This window comes from Euprymna scolopes, chromosome 10, assembly GCF_053919585.1.
Source record: "Euprymna scolopes isolate OS-2025 chromosome 10, ASM5391958v1, whole genome shotgun sequence".
In the NCBI taxonomy this organism is placed as follows: Eukaryota; Metazoa; Mollusca; class Cephalopoda; order Sepiida; family Sepiolidae; genus Euprymna; species Euprymna scolopes.
The window spans coordinates 8,120,470-8,140,412 of NC_136491.1; the positions used below are offsets into that span (position 1 = coordinate 8,120,470).

A 19,943-nucleotide genomic window follows, 5' to 3' on the forward strand; every position below is an offset into this window, starting at 1 on the left:
CAATGAGTTCATTACCAATAATACCATATCCTGATCCCACTGCTGCTTGTTGGCATTAAAAAAATTGTTTTTAAGTTATGTTACTTGCAAATTCATGCCCATCCATCAAGGGTGATCCTTGATTTGTCTGTAAAAAATACTTTGATGAAATTGGTTTTCATGTATTTTTTGCACACTGCAATCTTTCTTTATCATTGATTTTTTTTTAAAATGGGTTTCTTTCATTTGATTTTTTTTTTTTTTACATCAACAAACTTAATACTTCGCATCTTGTTTTTGACACCATAGAAGCTACAACAGCCTCAAATATGAACTCAACACATTTAGATTGCTTATCAATTCTCTTCAGATATGTAATAGATGCTATTTTGTTAAATTTCTGAATTCAGCCTTAGAGCTGTTACTTTGCTGAAATAATGTTATTTAGAAATCCATTTTTAAAATGGGAGGGGAGGGTGTTTTGTAATTCTGTATTTTTACCTAACAATTTAATAATAAAAAAAAAAATATTGTAAAACTTAAATTTAACTTAAAAATACTATTTTTAAAAATAGCATGGTAACATAAGTGCATAAGCACTAAACTATTCAAATTTTTTGTTTGAATTGAAAGTTTTTAAAACTTTTTCTGGCTCTAAAATATTTTTCTTTTCATAATTAAAAACTGATGTTTTCTAAATAATTAAAAATAAAACTGTAACCCACTTTGCTGTAACCCACTTTGTAAGCAAAGGTCTTGTTCTGAATTTACATGACAGCATCGCACGTTGCTCGTGAGGTATGGCATTAAAAAAAACAATATCGGCGCTCCTCATTTATCGATGTGCACATAAAAAGTTCTTAATTCTTTTTAAATTTTTAACAAAAATATCTTCGCTATCTTATAGTGTTTGAACGAAGTTTCTCTTAATGTATTAGAAAGCCCCATCTTCAAGATGTTCTTTTGACTGGAATGTTGCATGTGTTTTGTTCAAATTGTGTGATAAAGACAATTCTTGTTTTAAAATTTTGAATCGTTATCAACTAGTAGAACTTCCGTGTTTAGTATTTATATGAACAGACCTAAAACCATTTGTGTCCGAAAAGTCATCTATTGCTTGCAGGTACACGATAGTGGCATGTTCGTAGTTAATAGACGGAATTAAATTGCAAATTTTTGAAATATACAAATCACAGAAGAAATATTAAAATACTATTTTAAAGAAAATTTTATTTTGAATTCAGTCATAAGTTTTCTATTGATTGACATAGGAAAAATCTATTAATTACTGATTTGAAAAATATGGTTGTCAGATTAAGTGGCAGAATGTGCCTTGTCCAGTGCTAAACTGTATGTCCTTTGGTATTACTACTAAGACATTTTATCCTTGGTTAAATTTTCATTTGCCAACTTTTTAACGCTTAGAAATTTGAAGTGAAGACTTTGCCAATTTCTTTGATTATATAGTTCTTTTCACAAGCCATGATACTAAATTCTAAGTCTTGAACATAATCTCTTGATACAGCAAATTGCTATAATTACTGAAAAAAAAATGATACTGTCAATTTGAAATTAAAAATTGGAATTTAATTGATATCAAGTTTACTTGCTATACATAGTAGTCCAAATTATTTAATTAGATAACACAAGAATTTTACATGAAATATTTAATATCTCTTTTACATAGAATCTCTAGATGCAATTTATAAGCGTTAGGTCAAAAATAACATATCTGAACAGCTCAGTGGGTAAGTTATTTAGTTGACACCCAAGGTTGTTAAAGTATACTGATACATTAATGATGTTGCGTATGAAGCTATCCCACACTCTAACCTAGGCAATGATAGGTAAACCTAATATAACGTTAACTCCTGAATTTATAGCTTAGGAAGAAGAAAATTATACATTCTGTTCTGAAAACCTTGGACTTGCTCCAAACATGAGATTATGGTTAAAAAGAATATTTGTTTTAATCTGTTAAATCCTGCATCAAACAAATACGTTACAAAATGAGAATTTAAAAGGGAAATCATAATGTTAATATAAAAAGACATTTTCTTAAATTTTTTTTATATATTAAAGTAATAGTTAATCCACATTTGCTCCAATTTATTTCTAAAAGTCTACTAGAATAATCCTAAAAAACATTTTCTTGATAATTTCAATGAAGAATCCACAAAAGGTTAAAGGTGACGATTCAATCAGACTTATTGTCTTATTAATTCGATCTATATCTTTGTTTACAAAGTTGTTTTTCTTTTTAAATTGATGCTACGAGATCAAACTGTCTGAAGATATTGACTTTTCCTGATTCAAATGTGCATCATACATCAAAGTTTTTGTCACTTTATCTCTTTGCAAAATTTAATCTTGTTCTGCAAAACACATTCCTCCTATCCTTTTCTTTCTTTTACCCCCTCCTTTTCTGACATATCCAGTAGAGCATCACAATATGCTGACTCCCTACAGAGAGTAATTGGCCATGCGTGGCGACTTGTGAAGTTTTGAGATGGTGATTGAGCAAACCTTGACTTAGGCACAAAGAGGACATGACTGCAACACACCACTTTGGGCTTACTGGGGCTGGACGGGTTAGGGTTAGAGAAGCCCGATCTGATCAGTCATCTGGATCATCATTACTCATAAATAAAAATATTCTACACAACCCAGTAAACTTGAAAACAAACATGCAAGCCGTTACAATAACCGCAACATTACACAAAGCAATAATTCTCTGCTCACTTTATATACCACCAAATGAAGCAATAGATGAAATAGAACTGAACGATCTAATCAAACCAAAACCTTTTTTATTAGTGGGTGACTTCAATAGCCATGACGAACTATGGGGCAAAAAAAAAAAAAAAGAGGCAAAATCATTGATAAAATCAACCAAAACCAGTTATGTTTGTAAATATCAAAGAGAACATCTACCTCCATTCAGCAACAGGAACACTATCAGCAATAAACCCAACATTATGTGATCCAACCATATACATGGACTATAGCTGAAGAACATGACTGTACATATAGAAGTGACCACTTCCCAGTTATACTAGAAAACGAGAACCTCAAATTATTGGAAAAAATGCCCCACTGGAATATACAAAAGCAAATTGGGGAAAAAATCCCAAACTCATGCCAACATAGATTAATACCCGAAGCAAACACTAACTCTGGACATATTACCTATTTCAGCAATATGCTACTTTCCATTGCAAAAGAGAACATACAAAAAAAAAAAAAAAGCTCTACATTCCCCAAATACTACAAACCTGGGTTCAAAAAAGCCATAAGAATAAGACGTGTTAACTTCAGAAAATTAAAAAATAATTCAACAAAAGAAAATTTGGACATATATAAAAACAGCAAAGCAAAAGCATGGAAAACCATCAAAGAATCGAAATGAAAAAACTATGAATCAAAAGTAAATGAAAACACTAAAACCAAAATAGTATGGGAGATGGTCAGGAAAATATTGGGAAAGAACAAGAACCTGATCAAACACCTAATATGCAACAAAATGAAGATCACCGACAAGGAAAACATTGCAAACAAACTAACAGAACAATTTTGAATAAATTCATTATTAAAAAACAAAAATAAAAAAATTCAAGTGATAAAACAAAAGAATAAACTTAATTTCAAATCAAAAAATGAAGACTAACCATTCAACAGCACAGAACTAAAAGAAACAATACACAAATCTCATGATACAGCAGTTGGTTCTGATGAAATCCATTATCAGTTTCTTAAAAACTACCAAAACCATCTCTGGACTACCTACAAATATATAATGAAATATGGATAAATGACAGTATCCTAAAAACTGGAAGAAGGCTATAGTGATCCCAATACCCAAGCCAAAAAAAGATCATACACATTCAATAAACTACCAACCCATTGCCCTAACTAGCTGTCTATGCAAGACATTTGAAAGAATGGTTGACGAAAGATTAACTTGGTTCTTAGAAAACAAAAACCTGATTACAGAACATCAGTAAGTTATCAGGAAAAGAAGAATCTCCATCGACCATTTAATAAGACTTGAAACAAGTATGAGGGATGCATTTGCGAAGAAGGAACACCTAATAATAGCAATTTTTGTTTAACCTTGCAAAAGCATATGACATTACTTGAAAGTATGGCATCAAAAGAAACCAAAATGAACTATGACTTGAAAGCAGAATGTCAAAATTTATCAGCAACTTTTAAATGATACTTTCAAGTACGGATGGACAAAATACTTTTAGTCTAAAAAAAAAAAAAAAAAAAATTTTTGTCCCCCAAGGAAGCATCCTATTTGTCACCTTTTTCAATATAAAAATAAATATAAAAAACAGACCCATGAATCAACTACACTCTATACACGGAAAACCTACTCATATACTATCGATCAAAATATATACCAACAAACAAATGCAAATTCCAACTCTGCCTAAATAAGATAAATAAATGGGCCATAGAAAATGGATTCAAATTTTCAGAAGAGAAAACAAAATGTATACATTTCTGTAAACTACGAAATTTCCATCACAACCCCACCTTGAAACTGGACAATAATAATATCCCAGTCATTGATCAACACAAATACTTGGGCACCATACCATACATAAAATTCTTACCACACATAAAATACTTCAAATCAAAATGCCACAAGACCATGAGGTAAATCAGTGTTAACACACACCTGTTACATGAAAAGGCGTGTCCCCTTTTTCATGTAAGTAAAAATAAAGAGAATTAGTAAATGAAAATAAAATTAGAGAAAACAGGAATCGAACCCTGGAGATATGTTTTAAAGAACAATAGGTTTTAAATGGAATGTCCAGTAAATTGTTGATTCTGATAAAATAAATATAATTTTGGCTGGAAGCTATTCATTGTTAGAAAGAATGTTGGATAATAAAAAAATGGGTTATATGAATTAGATATGTAGGTTGAATTCCTCTATGAAAACAACAAAGGAAAAATGGGAAATCAGAATGTTTCGAAATGTGCAGGTCGCGCATATTGATGGCACGTGAATTGTGGTCACGTTGGCCGGACATGCATAGATTTCTCAATATAGGAAGTGAGAGTTAGTTAGTTAGGAAGAAGTCAGAAGGGAGGCAGAGAGTCAGATGAGAGTCTGACCAGTTCGAATCTTGGCCCGTCTGGAAGCGAGAGGGTTTTGAACAGAAAAAGAAAATGTAAGAAGAAACTTTGAATTCCTGGATGCAAGCCATTGACCGGTCAAGTGGAAGAATAAATGCTCATCATGTTTTTTATAACTGCCGTCTCCTGTGTCCATCATTACATGGAAAAGGTATTGTCAATTTATATATAAGAACTATCCAAAATTCATCTAAAAAATATATGTTTAGAAAGTATGTGTCATTCTATTTATGTTATATAAACACTCCCGTTCATACGAACTGTCAAAGCATAAATGCCAACCTCTCAATCTATCGGCATAAATGGTAACCTATCTATCTATCTATCTATATATTAAATCCTCTCTCAATTATAAACTCATTTATATACACCTGTTAATGTCTCCATATCTCACAACATGAACACTTACACATAAACCTCAAAGATCTCTTACTTCCATGAACACTCTTAAGACTCTTATCCTTCTTAACATGGAAACAAAAGAACATACATTCATCATTGTAATAATAACACTATGTAACACACCGACTGGGGTGACGATAAAGCTAAATTCTATTGATCTTTAATTAGATGCAAACTTGATGACGAATGTTACATATATGGAGCAGGCAGAAAATCATGTGAAGGAATTGGATACATCACCAAGGATTGAGATTGGCCTTGGGAGCCTTCAGAACCTTTCCAATGGAAAGCTTGTATGTGGAGGCTAATGAACCACCGCTGACCCTAAGAAAACAAAAACTTGTTCCACAATATTTAAGCTCGCATCATGTCCATCAAATCCTGCATGTCAATGCGTTTTCCATCCACAATATACACACCTCTTCAACGAAAAAGAAAATATTATCCCATTTAACAGAAACCCAAATAGACACAACAAAACTACATGAATCTATCAACTAGGAACCTCAACTTTGGATGGTTGAATAACCATCCATAATATTAAAATTGAGTAAATTAGTGGTGGGACGATTAATCGGAATCGTTAATCGTAAGAATCGTGTATTTTGGGAGGTATCGGAATCGCATCGTTAAAAAATACCTTAATTTTCCGATTCCTTCATTACGATTCTTTTAGTCTGATGTTGAAAAAAAAAGAAAAAAATTTCCTGATATTTCTAACCGCAAGAGAGAAATGTAGCATGTTATAAAAATAAACCAAAGAAATTCATTATTAACAGGGCAATGCTTAGTGCCCCCTCCCTTACAAGGTTCATTCATTCAGATCTATTGTAATCAAAACTACAAAAGAGTTAACTTGAAAAGAAGTATGCAGGGCTCTACATTGCGAGTAAAAATAGAAAAAAAGCTTATCTTTTTGGCGATTGTTTTTTTTTACTGACAAATCTTCTAATACTGAATGAAAATGCTTTTTCAACTTATATTTTCTTAAAATAAAACGAGCAAAGTCAAATTATTTAAACAGTAAAAGGTTTAATAGAACAATATACTTTTTTTTCTTTTTTTAAAAGAAGGCTTTTGAAAGAAATATCTCTAAAATGAAATTGATCACGTATTATTTCGCAAAGTTTTGACAGTAGTCGGCTTCTTTTGAAGTTTCAAAAAAATCGACCCCATACCAATCTCTTCCAAACCTAAAGTTATTAAATAACCCCTTCGTTAATTTAAAGGTAATTAATTCAATTCAGTCAAGTTTTTTTTGGAAAGGTTATGTTGTATCGACGGCACCATGTCGCGTGGTATATTGTTTTTTTTTCATTACGCACGTTCATTTATAAATTATTAAATTAAATATTTATCTTTTTTATATTTAATTAGTATATATTTTCTTTCTCTTCCGCTATATTTTTTTTATTTAATTCATTAAATCTGTTAATTATGAGGACCAAAATAATGAATCGTGTATATTTATTATCTAATTTTCTTGATTTTGTTCTGTTATATAAATTCTATTTTATTTGTTTTTGCTCTGAAGGATAAATTCTATTTTCTTTGAGTTTTTTTTCTGTATTCCAATTAAGTAAAATAAATTTTCTCTAAAATAAATTTTGCCGTTTAGTTTATTATATAATAATTTTATTTAAACCAAAACACGACGGTGTAGACATAAAATATCTCTTCCAAAGTTAGGGAACATATTTGGGAACTACCGACCATAAGTATAAAACTACCTGGTATATTTCAAAACAATAATTCCCTAGGAATCGGATCGTACTTGGTATCGGAATCGTTAATCAATATTTTCCTAGAATCGGAATCGTATAAAAATTAGGAATCGTCCCAACACTAGAGTAAATATTCTAAAACAAAAACCATCTATCAACCTTCCATGAAGAACTGAATTACCAAGAGAAGAGTCAAAGGGAGATATTCAACAAAATCGACCCAGAAAAACTTATTGCATTCCTGAAAGATTAAAATATACAACAAAATATAACAAAAAGATTCCACAAGGAAGACCAAAAACTAACCAATATTTCAATTAATGTTTCAGCATTAAATTACTCAAAAGTGGTTGATATTCCGTAAAACAAAACAACTTTGGCAGTAGTATTCCATCCTTGGACGTACTTGGCTTTTATATAGATAGAGAATTGTATAGGTAGTGAGATATCTTCTGGAGCGGTAGAAGGATCCCACCAACTTTCCAGCGACCTTGGCAACAGACTTGATGTACATGTTCCATTTCAGATCAGGAGTAAAGGTCAAGCCCAGAAGCTTGTCAAAACATGGGGCTTCTCCTAGACGAGAGCCATCCATTTCAATTGATGCCAGATGGGGATCAGAGCGTTGATGATGTAAAGAGGAGTTTGGTTTCAGATGCATTAAAGGTAATCAGCCACGTCTTCTCCCACTGAACCACGCGCTCGAGATCAAAGGAGAGAGAATCAGAGAGAACTTCGTCATTTACAGCCTTTGATGTGTTGCCGTAGATGGTCGTGTCATCAGAATAGATGTCAATGAATGATTTAAGTATGTGTTTAGGGAGATCATTGATGTAGACCAGGAAGAGAGTTGGGCCCAGAATGGACCCTTGAGGGACTTCAGCATTAATACTGCAGGCCTCTGATTTTTGTCCATCGACCACTACTCTTATGAGCCTATCAGAGAGAAATGATTTAATGATTGAGAAAACATTTCCAGTTATACCGTAGCTGGAAATCTTGTGAAATAGGCACTTATGCCATACCTTGTCGAAGGCCTTTGATATGTCAAGAGCAATTGCTCTAGAAAGGAAGTCTTTGTCAAGAGATTCACTAATCCTATGAGATATAACCATTAGCACATCTGCTGTAGATCTTGCAGAACGGAAACCATATTGCATGTCACTAAGAGGGTATTTCTGCTGAAGTGGTTGACTATTTCTCTATTTAATATGGATTTCAGCAACTTACTCATAACACACAGGAGACTTATTGGTCTGTACTGAGAGGGAGATGACTTATCACCTGAATTCTTAAATACAAGGCACACTGATGAGGTTTTCCAGGGTGTTGGAAAGCACTTCTCCTTAAGGCAATGTTTAAACAGTTTCATAAGTATGGGAGTAAGTTCTGGTTGAAGCTTTTTTAACACTATAATTGGGATGCCGTCAGGGACAGTTGCTTTACTGGAATCAAGGTTCTTGATTAGCTTGGCGACCTCAGGTACAGATATTTGTATGTTACCTAGCGTGTTCTGTGTTATAGGAGGAAATATGGGGAGTTGATGGCCTTCGTCGCATAGGGTAGAATTAGCTGCAAAGTTCTTTGCAAATAGTTTGGCCTTGTCTGATGCTGACGAGATGACCTCTGGTCCATTGAGAATGGTTGGGATAGAACGCACACTTCTGTTCAGGATCCTATTTGTTATTTGCCAAAACTGGTGGGAACCAAGCCACTGATCAGCTACTTTGGATTTAACAGACTGGGCATATAGCTCTCTTGCATTTTTTATTACTCTTTTACAGTGGTTGCTGGCGTTCCTGAAAGCAGCTTTAGTCTCAGTGCATGTATTACGTTGGTAGTTATGGAAAGTGATTTCTGTGCGTGATGGCAGCAGCACATTCTGGGGAGAACCATGACTGGCTGTTAGGTTTTTGTTGGAATTTTTTGGATGGTATGAATCGGTCTATGCCTACAATTAACCATTTGATCAGGTCTGATACTATAGAGGACACATCCTTTTTAAACATGGAATGCAGAGGTAAATCAGATATGAATGTACGGAAGCTATCCCAGACAGCCATGGAGTATCGGTATACAGTACAGTGGAGGGGTACGTCTGAAGACTTATTACATTTCATTTTTATCTTAACTGATATGATGGAGTGGTAAGATATTTTATAGGCAGAGGTCTTACTACAAGTCCTTTCCTTATTGATTTTCTCTCAAAATTCTTTTATAAGCTTCTGCTATGGTAAATATATCAAGAACACTCCAAATCCTACCATCACTTGAAACTGGCATTATCTCAAAACCCTATCTGTAAACAAATGCTGACTTTACCTGTGCAATGTCATCTGACAAAGGCCATCGAAAAAAATCTTTTGTACCTTTGGTTTGCAATAAAAATTTTATTGCGGTGCGGGATTCAGATATAACCTCCATGACTTGGCCAATGTAAAAGTTGGTGTCATAGTAGACAGCAACCCATTGTCCTTGATGCTCATAACTGAAGATATCCTGAGATGGTTCTTCATCACAACTGCAGGAGTTATCTGAATGTTCAGCAGATTCACTAAGGAACTTTTTTTGTTCCTTTGGAGGTGGAAATGAATCAACTGGATTTCTTAAGTAGTCAGAGAGCAGCTTCCAGTTGAACTTTATTTCCACTGGTGTTGATTTTGACACCTAACACAACTTTGAGATATCTCAATTCAAGTTTATCAAAAACACCTGATAGGTGGTATTTCTACAGTTTATCACCGAAAGTGGAAACACTATTTTTTTTTTTTTTTGTGCACCTGTCATTAAAATCCGAGGGAGAAATCATTATTTTAAACTATGACTGAAGCATGAAATAAATAACAAAAAAATTAAACTAGATATTGATTTTTCGGTTTCATTTAAATTTGTTGTTGACCTTTCAAAGTTGCTTTAATTCAAAAAAATGTTTCATTAAAATTATGTTTTGGAAAAAAAAAACAAACTATTTTATAAAAATCCAATGTTGCTTACATTACAAAAATTGTTTTATTAAAATTATCTTACGCAAACTTTTCAATAGATGTTATTACAATTCTATTTTGATAAATTCTTATACAGTAAATGTTTTGGTTTTCAAATAGCGCTCGTCCAGTTTAGACAATTTTCATTTTCTGTTTTCAATTATTTTTTCATTTTCTGTTTTTAATAATAAAAATACAGGGTGTTCCAAAAGAAACAGTGCAGTAGGAATATGCTAATAACCCAAAGAAACAAAACTCACAGAAACATACTATTTATTGCAAATACTCACAAATCCAATACCTTATCAACTAAAGTACGATTGAGGATTGACTCGTGCAGTAAGATATGATCTACAATAACTGTTGAAAGTGTGCGCCATTCACCTGCAGACATAAACGAGCGCGATGCTGCATGTTTTGAAAAACACACTCAAGTTCATCAGGTTTGATGTTTTGAATAACACTTGTTATTCTCTGCTTCAGTTCATCCGTAGTTCGAGGATTGTCTGCATACACTGAGCCTTTCAATTTGCCCCACAAATAAGTCAGGAGGTGTTAAATCCGGTGATCGAGGTGGCCACAAACCACGAGAGATCACACGATCCCCAAAGACATCACCAACTGCAGCCATACTGACACGAGCCGTATGTGCAGTTGCACCATCTTGCTGGAACCAGCCTTGTTGCTTTTCTTGCTCCGTCAGTTGATCAAAAAATGGCTCCAGGATGTTATGAATGTAACACTCAGATGTGATGGTGTTTTCAAAAAAGATAGGTCCAATTATACGCCAGCTTGACAAAGCACACCAAACACCAAATTTTTGATCGTGGAGTGGCTTCTGAAACAGAGCATGAGGATTTATTGTAGACCACACTCTAGAGTTCTGACTGTTCATGTACCCGGACAAATGGAACCATGCTTCATCACTGAAGAATGTATGGTTTAAAATGTTTTCACCTTTCTCTAGAATAAAATTTTCAAACCACCGCGTTTTTCTGAATCCTGAGGCGTCAGTTCATGAACAACATGCACTTTATATGGAAAGAATTTAAGTTGATGCACTGCTCGGTGAGTTGATGTTAGAGATATCCTAGTTTCTTGAGACAAACGCCTCAAAGACTTTCGTGGGCTCCTCTGAAGTTTGTTGGTTGTTGTTTGTTCTGTAATAATGTATCTGTAACGACTTTTGGGCGGCCACTTTTGGGTTTGTCTTGAACACTTCCAGTTTCTTTGAACTTATGCAACAAAGCGGAAACACAATTTCGATGCGCAAACGTTCTGCACCAAATTTTTCTTGAAATGACTTGCACTTCTTTTGTGAATTTGCCACCATCTCGGAAAACATTTTCAATAATAAATATCCTTTCTTGTAAGGTAAGCACCATTTTCAAAGGGTCCCTGAAACAAAAGAATATTTAATATAAGCGGACTATATTTAAACATTTTATATATTTAAACACCATTTAAACATAATATATTTAAACATTTTCAATTACATTTAAACATTTTCAATGTATAAATATCCTTTCTTGTGTTCAGTGCACTGTTTCTTTTGGAACACCCTGTATATACGTTTCATTAAAAACATTCCCTTTCTCATGGTTCTTTCTGGAAGTAATTAATATCTAGTTTAATTTTTTTGTTTATTTCTAACTCCGGTCATAAAAAAATACTGATTTCTCCCTCAGATTTTAACGACAGGTGCGTGAAAAAAAATGGCGTCTCCATTTTCGGTGATAAACTGTAGAAGTACCGTCTCAGGAATTATTAAATGAACCAAAAAAAAATGATTTTTACAGTGAAATTAATTTTTTCATTTACGCACCACGTGCACATAACTTAATTATATTTTCAGTTCTTATTTTTTAAGTAATGTACAGTGTAATTAAAAAAAATAATTTAACAAAATCTTCAAATTTATCAAAAACGCCCGATAGAACATAAAAAAAATGCACATTTTTACGTGAAATTCATTTTTTTATTTACACATGACTTGTTGCACGTAACTTAAAACTTAGCTATATTTTGTTAATTTTTTTTAAGTAATGTAACTGTACAGTCTAATAAAAAAATAATTTAACAATGTTAGATACATCAAAAACACCCGACAGAACAGAAGAGAAATAAACAAAAAAATGAGGCATGTTTTTTAAAGTGAAAATTTTTTTCCGTCAGTCACATGCAACTAAAAATGTTTTTTTTTTTTTTGTTTAAAATGTATCCAGCTTAATTTTTAAAAGATAATTTAACAATGCTGAAGTTTATCCAACCAAAAGAAGATAAAACAAAGAACGTATGAAAGTTTGAAAGAAAACAACTGACATTATTTTTTAAATTGTGAATTTTTATTTCTTTTATTGACGCGCTTGTCGCACTAAAAATATTATTTTGAACAATAACTTTCTATAACTTTTAAATAAACAAAAACAAACTCACTTAAGAACTTTGATATATGTATATAGTGAAACAAGTTGTTTGTTTACGTTTTCGTTGGGTTGTGCTGACAGTTGATTTTAGTGATGATACTTCCTACTTGGTCACTTGGCATTAAGTTGTAAATCTCGATGTGTAGGTACAGTCACTTTTATTAATGGCACTTCTTGATTTATGAGCGTAGTAATGATACCAACAGATTAAGAAGATATTTCTCTACAAAACGGTACCATTTTTGGAATTTTTTCAATTGAATTTCTTTCATATTTCTTTCACTGAAATTTTCAAGTTGGATTTGTTTTGTGAAAAACAACTTCAAACTCTTTTTAAAGCTCACCATATTGATAAGTGACCTTTTTTCTTTTAAAATGGTACTATTTTTTTTTTATACCTAGAGACTCACAATATTGTGCACACCAAATTTGAAAAATATTTTTTTGTATAAAAAATAAAAATAAAGCGGCGTTCACCAAAATTAGTGACATAACTTGAAGTAGCCTGGAAAAAAAACTATTAAAGACACAAGAAAAAGAATTATAAAGCAAAAAGATAAAACTTTATTTAAATCAAAACTTTATCAAAATAACCCAAAAATAAACAAGATATATCGCAAGTTGAAGTTAAGGGAAATTTAACTTTATTTACCAGTTTTCGCATCCTAAACTAGGCTAGTTTGGGATACATAATTGTATTTAACTTCATAATCATTTGTGTTATTTACATATTCCAGCTATTGTACAAATCTTGGTTGTTGCACTCTCCATCCTTTCTCAGATGCTGTTTCGTCGTTAGTAATCATCTGTGAATTTTGAATTGCTTCATTTAATTAGCAATACCCGTCAACCGTAAAATGCTTTGGATAATTACAGATTTCAACAGGATTCTGCTAAAATGGTTGTTTTAAAAGATAAAACACTTTAAATCTTCAAAATACCATTTTGTTTGGAAATGAATATCCTTTCAAATGCGTAAATAATCTGATATATTTGAAGAGGTTTTAGGAAATAGTGATGAAACTTTTAACTATTAAACTGTCATTTTGGTAATGTTTTTAAAACCCCCTTTTTTTTCCCCTATTAATTTGTTGCCATGCCTCTGTGGAATTTCATAAAGTTTGGAAGCAAATCGGGGATGGGTGGGTTTGTAGGAAACAACAATTTCACTTTTTTGTCAGAGTACAAAATAAACTGCCCATTCCGTTTTGTTTTTGGTTTGAAAAATACTTCAATATGAGATTTTTTTTCTCAGATCATCAAGCTCTATGTATGCCATTATTAAGATATTTTAAACCATTCAATTTTTTTTCATGAGTATTGCTAATTTAATTCTCTGGGGGTAGATTGCTCTCATTCTGTATTTCATGTCTCTAGTATCGAATAATTTTTTTCTTGGCTTCTTTCACTAGGAATTGAACTCACAACTAAATGCCTGTGATTATTTACCTATCCTTGTCTTTATAAAAATATTGGCACCCACCACCTCACCAGGTCATTATCAGTAAGTGTGTATTCAGTCTATAAAAAGTTATAATTAATGAAATGTATTCCAAAGAATATTGCTCAAACTATAAACTGTACAGTTTGAATGTTGAAAGTTTGTGAGGAAGATCTGTTTAGATTGTCAAGTTTTTAGAGAGAACATTTTATCTATCCATATTTGGATTCTTTCGACTATTGTTCTCATCTCGAGGGTTTTATTTTCACGTTGTGGTGATGTAACCTCCAACCTTCTTCAAGTGTATATTCTCAAACTCAATCGGCACAGAAGTTAGAACAGAAGCTTTTATTTAATCTACAGGGGTAGCATGCTCTTGTTCTGTCAGCCATAAATGGGTAGTAGAAGTCCTAACTAATTTGTAAGTGTATTTTGAGTGTTGCGTACACTGAGGATTGAACCTTCAACCTCTAGAAGAGTGTAATTTACAACTGAATTTTACCAAGTATTTTATTTACTTTGCCATGGGTTCTTGTGAACATTAGTCTGAATAATCCAAATAATCAACTAAAAGAAAAAAAAATCAGAAATACAACATCGACATACGTTGTGTCAACAAAAAGTAAATTTATGCGAATGATTGTGGGGAAAAGGATGCAAATTATGATTTAGATCGCAGATAAAAAGGAACAGGTGTTGTTGATATTTTCTTGCAGAGAAATGGGTGATTAAAATGATTGAATTGTACTCTTGAAGTTAATGGTTGTCAAATATTTTCATAGCCATGTGGTCCGATTGAAGATGCAAAAGATGAATATTATGATGGGCGTATTACAGTAGCTAGTAAGGTTTATGAAGGAAATACAAAAGTGATAGAAATACAGGAGAAAGAATGTTTTTTCATGGATGACATGTTTGTTGGAAATATTTTTCACAAAAGAAAAAGCCACTTTGAAGCAGGAAAGACTCGAGTAAATTAAATGTTCAGGAAAAAATCCTGAAAGCTCTCAAGTGATGTGAAAGTAATAATCGGTAAATTGTGACTCAACATAAACTAGTTATTTGTAACTGTTTGTTGAAGAAAGCTCACAATATAAAGTTTATCCCATTTTTATTTCTTAGCGATCTTCGTTTATGAGTGCAGAAATATTAACGCCAACAGCTTATTAAACTAGGTTTTCTCAAACCAAAAGTTTATTTTCATTATAAATAAAATCTCTTAATGCTAGCACATAGATACCAAATTTACTTTGATTGCACAATTAGCCACTGAATAATGGTTGTTCAAAGTTTGTTGTCACCTGCTCCATGGTCAGGGTCTTCCTGGAAGACGTAGTTGCAGCTCAAAGCCATTTCTTTGAGTGAATTGTCTTTGACAAAAGATCTTCAAAGAAATTCAATTTGAATTTTGAGAACGCAATAATTATTGGCCAAGATATGACATGTTTTTAGTATTTTTCCAAAAGTGTCAAATTTACCTTGAACAACCTGTATACTTAGGCTCTTTTCATTTCTAGTAGATATGTTGCAGGATTGAAATAAACTTTTATTTGTTTAAATTCTCTGTGTGGTTCCTTTTTCTTTAATATATCTGCATTGGGCTTAAGCGGAAAAATATCGTCTTTCACAATCTTCAATAGCAAAACTTTAACGATGCTAATAGCTACACATGCTGCCTCAGAAGCATATAAAAATTTAAAAGAAACGAAAAAATCTTACCCATGCATCTGAAGGACAGGAGTTAATTTTTTCATTAAACAAAACCCAATACCTTGCACTGTGCGCAGAAAACTCATCATGGGTTAGCTTTTATCTCCCGTTTTGTTTTAATTTTTTTTTTTTATTCTCCCACTATTTCAAACTAACAATGAGGGAAATTGAACTGAAACTGAATAATTTAATTTTGTGACAAGAATTGGTGAAATATATTTCCTCACTATGTTAAAGGATTCTCGGTTCAAACCCACATTTCTACACCACCGAAAACGGTTGTCATTTGAATATCAACAACAGCATTTCAGGGGTCAACAGTTCTTTAAAATGTCTATTCTTGTTTCAAGATCCCTTAAATTTAAAAAAAACAAAAATGGCATCATCACTGCATTTCATACATTCTTTGTTTGAAATTTCATTTTGTATTTTCCTTTTTTTCTTTTGAAAACCTATGCTGAATAAAATGTAAACAAATTTCTTTTCTAACTAAAATAGTTATTACATGTTAAATATTTTCGTTTTTCTAACAATAATAAAAATGTTGATAAAATTTAATTTTATCTCAATCTTTTTCTGTGCATATCACCATTTGGTATTAATAATATTGGTTTTGTGAAGGAAAACAAATTCAGTCCAGGTTTACAAGTGAAATTGAAAATTTTTTTTCTTAAAGCTGTCTAGTTCTATTATTTATTTTAACTTTTCAACTGCCATTTTCTTAAGACACGATTAATAATAAGGCCACTATACTGACAAGTGCCCTTTTCTTTAAGATGGAATTATTTCTATATGCATAAACACAAAAAATAGCTTTTATCAAATTTGAAAAAAAAATTTTTCTATGTAAAAAAAAATAAAACTATTACTGAAAATAGTGAGTTAATTTGGAGTAACCTGTAAAAATTCAGTTCTAACGACACAAAAGAAAAAAAAAATGCATCCTATTCAGAAAAAAGATTAAATTTCATTTACATTAAAATTTGAAGTTCGTTTAGTACAAGTCAAATCAGGTGCTCTGAGTGGAATCTCTCCAAATGTGACAATACTTCATCTTAAAACCTATTTGACTTTCATGTAGAGGAGTGCATCCGGTGTGAGATTGCTTCTGGAGTGATAGAATGATCCAACCATTTTTCTAGCAGCCGTAGCAACAAATTTGATGTTTAAGTCTTCCGTTTCAAATCTGAAGTGAAGGTCAGTCATAGAAGCTATCAAAGCAAAGAGCTTCCTTAAGAAGGGAGGCGGTCATTTTAATTGCGGTAAAGTAAGGATTGGTGTTGGGGGTAAAAAGAACTTGCTTTGTAGACATATTAAAAACAAACCGCCACCTTTTTCTCCATTGCACCAAATGCTTCAGATCGGAAGAAAGAATTAGAAAGATTTTGATTATGAATGTTCTTAGAAATCTTGCCATAGAGTATCTGTGTATATGTTGAAAATTATGTTGTTAGTGAAATCATTGAATATCAGGAAAAAAATTATCCTAGAATAGATCCTTGAGACATGCTGGTGTTTACACTGTATTTCAGACTTCTACCCATCAATAACTACTATTAAGAACCTATTAGAAAGTATTTGATGACTGAACGGACAGTTTTCTGAAGTAGAAGCTGTAGAGAAAAATAGTTTTCTGAAGTAGAAGCTGTAGAGAAAAATAGTTTTCTGAAGTAGAAGCTGTAGAGAAAAATAGTTTTCTGAAGTAGAAGCTGTAGAGAAAAATAGTTTTCTGAAGTAGAAGCTGTAGAGAAAAATAGTTTTCTGAAGTAGAAGCTGTAGAGAAAAATAGTTTTCTGAAGTAGAAGCTGTAGAGAAAAATAGTTTTCTGAAGTAGAAGCTGTAGAGAAAAATAGTTTTCTGAAGTAGAAGCTGTAGAGAAAAATAGTTTTCTGAAGTAGAAGCTGTAGAGAAAAATAGTTTTCTGAAGTAGAAGCTGTAGAGAAAAATAGTTTTCTGAAGTAGAAGCTGTAGAGAAAAATAGTTTTCTGAAGTAGAAGCTGTAGAGAAAAATAGTTTTCTGAAGTAGAAGCTGTAGAGAAAAATAGTTTTCTGAAGTAGAAGCTGTAGAGAAAAATAGTTTTCTGAAGTAGAAGCTGTAGAGAAAAATAGTTTTCTGAAGTAGAAGCTGTAGAGAAAAATAGTTTTCTGAAGTAGAAGCTGTAGAGAAAAATAGTTTTCTGAAGTAGAAGCTGTAGAGAAAAATAGTTTTCTGAAGTAGAAGCTGTAGAGAAAAATAGTTTTCTGAAGTAGAAGCTGTAGAGAAAAATAGTTTTCTGAAGTAGAAGCTGTAGAGAAAAATAGTTTTCTGAAGTAGAAGCTGTAGAGAAAAATAGTTTTCTGAAGTAGAAGCTGTAGAGAAAAATAGTTTTCTGAAGTAGAAGCTGTAGAGAAAAATAGTTTTCTGAAGTAGAAGCTGTAGAGAAAAATAGTTTTCTGAAGTAGAAGCTGTAGAGAAAAATAGTTTTCTGAAGTAGAAGCTGTAGAGAAAAATAGTTTTCTGAAGTAGAAGCTGTAGAGAAAAATAGTTTTCTGAAGTAGAAGCTGTAGAGAAAAATAGTTTTCTGAAGTAGAAGCTGTAGAGAAAAATAGTTTTCTGAAGTAGAAGCTGTAGAGAAAAATAGTTTTCTGAAGTAGAAGCTGTAGAGAAAAATAGTTTTCTGAAGTAGAAGCTGTAGAGAAAAATAGTTTTCTGAAGTAGAAGCTGTAGAGAAAAATAGTTTTCTGAAGTAGAAGCTGTAGAGAAAAATAGTTTTCTGAAGTAGAAGCTGTAGAGAAAAATAGTTTTCTGAAGTAGAAGCTGTAGAGAAAAATAGTTTTCTGAAGTAGAAGCTGTAGAGAAAAATAGTTTTCTGAAGTAGAAGCTGTAGAGAAAAATAGTTTTCTGAAGTAGAAGCTGTAGAGAAAAATAGTTTTCTGAAGTAGAAGCTGTAGAGAAAAATAGTTTTCTGAAGTAGAAGCTGTAGAGAAAAATAGTTTTCTGAAGTAGAAGCTGTAGAGAAAAATAGTTTTCTGAAGTAGAAGCTGTAGAGAAAAATAGTTTTCTGAAGTAGAAGCTGTAGAGAAAAATAGTTTTCTGAAGTAGAAGCTGTAGAGAAAAATAGTTTTCTGAAGTAGAAGCTGTAGAGAAAAATAGTTTTCTGAAGTAGAAGCTGTAGAGAAAAATAGTTTTCTGAAGTAGAAGCTGTAGAGAAAAATAGTTTTCTGAAGTAGAAGCTGTAGAGAAAAATAGTTTTCTGAAGTAGAAGCTGTAGAGAAAAATAGTTTTCTGAAGTAGAAGCTGTAGAGAAAAATAGTTTTCTGAAGTAGAAGCTGTAGAGAAAAATAGTTTTCTGAAGTAGAAGCTGTAGAGAATAAGAATTCAAGATTATAGTTAGTCACTCCTTTTATTTATACAATCGATTACGATAAAAAAGAAAAAATCTTATTTTTCCTAATGCAAAATAGTTTTTCATAATTAATAAATATTTAAAAAAAATACCTATTTTTAATCATAATTAAAATTAAAAAAATGAACTTCCGAATTTCTGTTTACTAAATTTACAAAAATCCTTTTCAAATGATCTAAAATTTAACTTTTGGACTTTTATCCATTTAAAAAAAATATTCTAATAGCTAAGTATAAAAAAAAAAAAATCACTAGCTCATGAAAAAAAAAAAATTGTTTCATATATTTACTTTTTTGTCTGATCATGTAACATGTTGATTATTATTGGGTAAATATTGGAATAAGTAAAGACCTACTATCTGTCATCCAATCTTTTGAATAAAAACTGAACCTATTGGTATTTCGTTTTTTTTTTTTCCTCGCCTGAGATGATTAATTTGCTTTTAATCTTTTCTTTTCAGTGGCCAACGAAGAATCTTTATATCTTCTAGCGACATGTTACTATCGGGCGGGAAAGCCTGTCCAGTCTTACCTGCTGTTGCAATCTCGAGGATGTCACACAGCACAATGCAAGTACCTGTTGGCAAAATGCTGCCTCGATACGGATAAGTTAGTATTTTCTTTACACAAGTAGAAATTAATCAATTTCAGGAAAATTAAGACTTCTAAACATTTGTAAGATTTTAAACTTTGCCTTTCCAAATATTGAAGTTTGGTATCCAACATTTTCCTGCT

At 32.0% G+C, this 19,943-nt stretch overlaps 1 protein-coding gene across 1 annotated transcript in view; it reads left to right on the top strand.

Moving 5' to 3' along the window:
* LOC145285798 (cell division cycle protein 27 homolog) overlaps window positions 1-19,943 on the top strand; it is a 154,458-nt gene that overhangs the window by 46,406 nt on the left and 88,109 nt on the right. Inside the window, exon 3 of the mRNA XM_080134175.1 lies at window positions 19,670-19,817. Coding sequence (XP_079990301.1) covers window positions 19,670-19,817 — 148 coding nt within the window. The remainder of the gene's footprint in view (window positions 1-19,669; window positions 19,818-19,943) is intronic.